Source organism: Hippoglossus stenolepis, chromosome 24, assembly GCF_022539355.2.
Source record: "Hippoglossus stenolepis isolate QCI-W04-F060 chromosome 24, HSTE1.2, whole genome shotgun sequence".
Lineage (NCBI taxonomy): Eukaryota > Metazoa > Chordata > Actinopteri > Pleuronectiformes > Pleuronectidae > Hippoglossus > Hippoglossus stenolepis.
The window spans coordinates 5,782,508-5,787,976 of record NC_061506.1 but is presented as its reverse complement, the minus strand read 5'-3'; the positions used below and the strand labels follow the sequence as shown (position 1 = coordinate 5,787,976).

The following is a 5,469-nucleotide window of genomic DNA, read 5'->3' as shown; positions in this document are numbered from 1 at the left end:
GCTGTCCTGTGTTCTGCCGGTGCATCATTAGGTTGTGGCTTTTTATGATCCTCTGGAGTCGTGGAGATGGGGGAGTGGGGAGGGGGCGTACAGCATCCCTCCGGTAGTAAACTAGCGCGGCCGTCAGCCCCCCCCCCTCCCGCACAAGGGAACAAACACCCCATTAAAGCGAGGCCCCTCATATTACTGTAATAAAAGGCCCCGCTCTCGCCTTTTTAATTATGTCTATTCGTCTTCCCGGGCTCGTGAGCAACAGTTCACGACGAGCCCCATTTCGCCGGCACTCTGCCGCAGAAGCCGGAGGGGGCCGAGACTTCAAGGAGGGGCCCCGAGAACGGCCCGAAGCTAAAATATGACGGTCGTTACCAGGATGGTGCTTTATGTTTAACCTCGCAGCGTGGAGCCAGCGGCACCGCTTCTCTTTCCCTTTCTACCTCCTGAGGGTTTGCTTTGTTTTACATGTGGATTTATGTAAAGACTGTAGTAGTAGTAGTAGTAATGGCGAGAGCCGGACTTTAGCTGCGGGCTCCCGGAAAAAATTAACAGTACAAATCATCCGTGCATGAATTCAGCACACACACACAAACACACACACACAAGTCACACACACACACAAACTCACACACACACAAACACACACACCTTGTCAGGTTTGTGCACAATTCTTTAATAATTAATGTGAATATAAAAGCTGCCCCCTCATTCTCAATGTTAATCATACTTAATGTTTTTACCTCATGCATCAGCAAACAGCTAAATACCTAAAGAATGCTGCTAAATAGATAAATATACATTATATTGCCTGCAAGGTTGAACACCCTCTTTTTGTGATAACATGTTATTGCCATTTAAAATCAGGTAGAAATATCCAAACAGTGAAACCAAAGAGCATAACAATCATTAAAGAAGAAATAGGCCCTGAAGGGGAACAACGCCCAAGAGATAAGCTGTTCAGGGGCTGCAGTCTACAGGTGGATCCTTCCCCGGCACAACCTTTCCCAGGATTCATTGCGCGCCAGTGAGGAAGCGTTTTTCAAAGAGGTAATGGAGACGTCCAACTCCTGATGTATCACGCTTCAAATCAACAATACAGATTAAATAAAGCTCTGCAAGAAACAGAAATAAAAGACTAACTCGTGCTGGTAGCAAGGTTTTATTCTGTTGAATCAGGTACTGACATCGTATCCATTGAGCTTGTGTAGTTTGCTCACAGTGACGGCACCCATGAAAAATATCAGCACCACGGCCAGCGCCGCACCCAGTCCGCACAGCAGGGCTATCGACGGGGAGGAGGCTGAGCGAGGAGACGGACGTTATTGGTTCCAGCGCTTATTAAAAATGACAAAAGCCGGAGACTTTGCATATTTTCGTACCTGCCGGAGTAACTTCCTGCGTGTGGAGCAGAGGGAGCATCTCTGGAGGAAGCTCGGACACCTCCGTCAGCTCCTCCTCCAGCAGGATGGGGCCCAGAGCGACCACCGCCTCCCACTGCAGCTCTGGAGGAAGACCTTCAGAAGAAGAGGAGGAGAGACAGAAAAATCCATTGTGTGTGCATTAAGCCAGCTGAGTCAACCATTCACGACACGACTGATTGGGCGGACAATTAAAGGGATTAGCGCAAAAATCAAATCCTCCAAAGACGCGTAAACGGAGTGCGTGCCAAATGAAAGCAGGGAAGCTTGTCTAAACATGGGCGGAACCTCTGCTCCTCTATTTGTCTGCGGGTGATTATATTTTACTTGCAAGAAACCACTTGGGTTCTTTTCTAATTGGCGAGGTTGGGACCATTCAGATACGTAAAAGCTTTGGCATCAACCTCTGGGTTTGTCTCAACTCTTCAGGATTCAGCCGAGTGTAATGTTGTGTTGCTTCTGTAAAACCATACCAGCATCCGCAACCAGGCCTCTTCTCCGTCTCTCCTCACCGCAGCTGCTTTCACAGCAGCCACACACCTTGTTGTCTCCACCTGATGCCACCCATCTGTCGGGAGACAAACACAAAGATCTTTAGTTTGTGGTAGAATTAGGGACGAGAGCATTTAGACAAATCTGAATAATCTAAATGAGAAGAAATTAAAGGATAACTGTGGGATTTTGAGTGTTGACGAAGACCAAAAGACAATCTGAGGGGAGCTGAAATTAAAACCCCACCTATTTTAATGTTGTTTATGTCGTGTTATTTATATAGGAGTTATCCTTTAACCAAATGATCCCAGATCCATTTGTGGGCACTAACCTGTTGGCCTCAGTGAGGAATGAACACGCTTTGTGCTGCGAGTCGACCGGAACAGAGACAGTCGTCGCTTTCAGATGACATGTGATGTAGAGCTGGGAAGATACACACTAAATACACATGGATTGCAACTATTGAAAACCCTGCACAGGCTGCATATTTTACCTACAAATATTTGAAAATCTATTTCCTTCCTGAAATATCTACACGTAACAGAACGAAAAAGGTTGAAGAAACACATCGACTGCTGTAAAACACATTTCCTCAGTTACCAGATGTAAAAGAAAATCTGCCTGAACAGTCAAACGTCTGACGACATGATCCACGGTCGGTTGTATAAAAACACTCCTCGGACGAGCTGCACTCACCGAGCCGTTGTGATTTTGCTTGAACCTGAAGGCTTTGAGCAGAAAGTGAAGCTTATCCTCCCGGCTTCTTTGCATGAAGTAAGACTTGGCTCCTGTCAGCTTAGCATCAGTCAGACACCTTATAAGGCAAAAATATTCACAAACACCAGCCACTCATTCCCAAACACTCTTACAGGTACAGAAAGATATGCGACTGTTTTTCCAAACATAAATCTCAATTATCACGACAAGCCGGCTATTTTAGGAAACTGTAAACTCGTTTCTGGCCGGCGCCTCACCCGTGGTTGCTGATGAAGGGGTAACTGGGTTTGGAGGAGGGATCGGGCTCTGCCGTGGCCACGCAGCTGTCCACGAAGACCCTCAGGGGAGCGTGGTGACCCTGCAGGACAGCCGCCTCGATGTGCATGACGTCGCTCAGGAAGAAACCGCTGGACGGCCTCTGCGACTGCCAGTCCGCTAATCGAATACAGAAGAGGGGGGGGAAATATAAGTGGAAATGTAATGCTGGGTCCTTCAATCGGATTAGATGAAACTCAAATGATGCCCGTGGGGGAGAGAGGGTCAGAGCAGCAGCAGCAGGAGGACAGGTACTGGAACAATAAAAGAAAAGTACTTTGATAACATGATGATTAACCTCGATAAGAAACACAGATGAGGCTCTGCGCCTGCAAAACCTCATTTAAAACTTCCATAATTCCCTTCATAACTTCATACAGGCCATGCAAATATCACCATAAGTAAAGTCTAAAGGGTTCTGTTAGACCGACATCTTCATATTAGGAAACATAATCAGCTCTTTTTTCGATTGCATTGTCATCCCTGGAGCCTACAAGGCACGAAATGTAATACTACATCCACACAGGAGTTTTACAGACGCTGAAACTGGTCTCGTTTGAGTTTGAAAAGTCTAGGGCTCCGTTTTCACCCCGCCCCCCTTCCGGGAGAAAACAACTGGCAGGAGCTGTTATTCGAACTCTTACTCAGGCGTGTGGACAGAGATTGTTTCAGTTTGAAAACACTGCACGCTAAAGTTTCACTCCTGTTTATCAAGTCACTGCTCAGCGTCACGCCGACGTCTCCAAAGACCCCGAGTGATTGCAATTAACACCCTTCGCTGGAGAAATTAGTCAAACCGCCTGCCGCAAATTAAAGTCAGTGTGTCGGAGTTGGTTTCCTCCCTCCTGTCCCCACCTGTCATGAGACGCAGGGAGAAGTGGTGCTGCTGCTCGGCGAGCACGTCGGAGGCGAACTGCGTCCAGGCGGGCCTCATGGCATTGCTGCTCACGTAATGTCTCCTGTGAGGAAGAAGATGCATCTCACTCACAAAAGCAAAGGCAGGAGGAGGAAGAGGAGGGAGGTAAAGAATGAGGCTTTACCTTAGATAGTGGCAGTCAATTCCCACCTCAGCAGGGCTGGTCTTCAGGGTGAAGGTGTCGCCTATGGGTGTTGGGGAGTAGATGAGGGAGAAGGAGTAGACGAGGGCTCCTTCAGTCATCTGAGAGAGAGCAGAGAACAGTTACAGCCACATCGTACACACAGGAGGGGAACGGGGGGTAGAGAGCCGTACACCTTCAACGTGCTGCCGCAGCCCTGCAATTCCGCGTGGAACCACAGGACGTGGTCGTCGGTGTCGACTCCGGCGCAGCCTCCTAATGTCAGATCACTCGCTCGGATCACCTGACCGTTTCCTATGAGAACAAAGAGGGGGGGGAAAAAGCATGGCTTAAATCGAGACCATTACCTGAGGCCCCAGTCAATAACACTCAGCAAGTGGGGGTTCAGCTACAGGACAAATAAAAAAAAGGTTGCTTAATGTATCGCCGTGAAGTCAGCGTTCGAGTACCAAGAATTCTCGGATTGGAGGAATAAGAGGAAACACAGTATCGACCGCTCCAGTCAATAGTCTGTGCCATTTGCAGTAATAAGCACAGTGTCCCATCTTCACCATTTTCCAACCCAGGCCTCTGACCTGGCCCTCTCCTTTTTTCAAACATCAGAGCAGGAGGCAGAGAATAAAAAACATGTGATCAATTCAAACTGTCCGCCATTACCCACCCAGGAAGTTCTTCTTGACCTCCACGCTGACCTCTCTTTCCCCGCAGCGCACCGCCACGCTCTCAGCAGCCACGGGCACCCGCTGCTCCACCTTCTTCGGCACCTACCAAACCGTTCACACTCGTTTACACTGAGCCCATTTTTCGGCGTGGAGTAAAGTAAATGTGTAGAAATGTGTACTTTTGATTCCTGCTTGGGACGTGGGTTCAGATCTGGGCCTTTAAAGGGCAGTTTGAACAACTCTGGGGCCTTTTGCTGCTCTGGGGCCTGCGTCTGCGCCATGAGAGGCCCGGCAGGTTTCTGCTTCCTGAGCTGGTAGCTCCTGAGCCGGTACGTGAGGGGCTCGCTCCCCGTCCGGTTGGGCCGGTGATCCATCGTCTGCAGGGAACTCGCTGCCACTTGTGGGATTTGGCTCATGGAGTGCGTCTCGTTGGTGCTGACGCTGAGCCGGCTGCGCGAGGCCACGCCAAGGTTTCCACATGAGAAGAAAAGCACAAACCCCAGCAACACAGCTTCTCCGGGCCCCATCACAACTCGGGAGAAGTGGGAGAAGTGCTGCTTCTGTCTTTTGACTGAAGGAGTGAACTGGCACCTGGCTGAGGCCCCGCCCACAGCTAATGACTCAATTGGACTCCAGCCTGAGGGAATCCATCTTTGAAACTTTCCTCACTTCCTTTCTCACTAAACACAACTGAAGATGAGATGTCGAATGTTTGATTATAAAAGTATTTAACTCAGTAGAGTCTAGGAAAAAAATTACATTCAAGTAATTTGATCTAAACATTAAAAAAAATAAGAAAAAGGTAGAAAATGA

The 5,469-nt window shown here is 48.6% G+C and overlaps 1 protein-coding gene across 2 annotated transcripts; it reads right to left on the bottom strand.

Annotated features, from left to right (window-relative positions):
• Window positions 1–1,137: 1,137 nt before the first annotated feature.
• Window positions 1,138–5,268, bottom strand: LOC118103485 (zona pellucida sperm-binding protein 3). Of its 2 annotated transcripts, none has more exons than XM_035150484.2 (11): window positions 4,836–5,268; window positions 4,656–4,758; window positions 4,170–4,288; window positions 3,977–4,095; window positions 3,792–3,895; window positions 2,879–3,056; window positions 2,601–2,718; window positions 2,236–2,342; window positions 1,886–1,980; window positions 1,374–1,508; window positions 1,138–1,294 (listed from the first exon to the last, which is right to left on the bottom strand). In XM_035150484.2, exons 1-11 carry the CDS (start codon window positions 5,181–5,183, stop codon window positions 1,167–1,169), a joined length of 1,554 nt encoding a protein of 517 aa, XP_035006375.2. In that variant the 5' UTR covers window positions 5,184–5,268; the 3' UTR covers window positions 1,138–1,166. The 2 variants fall into 2 exon arrangements, with proteins under 2 accessions (XP_035006375.2, XP_035006376.2); XM_035150485.2 differs by having other exon boundaries at window positions 2,236–2,327.
• Between the last annotated feature and the right edge of the window lie 201 nt (window positions 5,269–5,469).

What these genes read in the sequence shown, in the direction of transcription:
- LOC118103485 (XM_035150484.2), bottom strand. Translation starts at nt 5,183, where the DNA reads ATGGGGCCCGGAGAAGCTGTGTTGCTGGGGTTTGTGCTTTTCTTCTCA. An exon ending in TTCCTCACTGAGGCCAACAG is followed by an intron (nt 1,981 to 2,235) that starts GTTAGTGCCCAC and finishes GTCTCCCGACAG; the next exon opens with ATGGGTGGCATCAGGTGGAG. An exon ending in AGGCCTGGTTGCGGATGCTG is followed by an intron (nt 1,509 to 1,885) that starts GTATGGTTTTAC and finishes CTTCTTCTGAAG; the next exon opens with GTCTTCCTCCAGAGCTGCAG.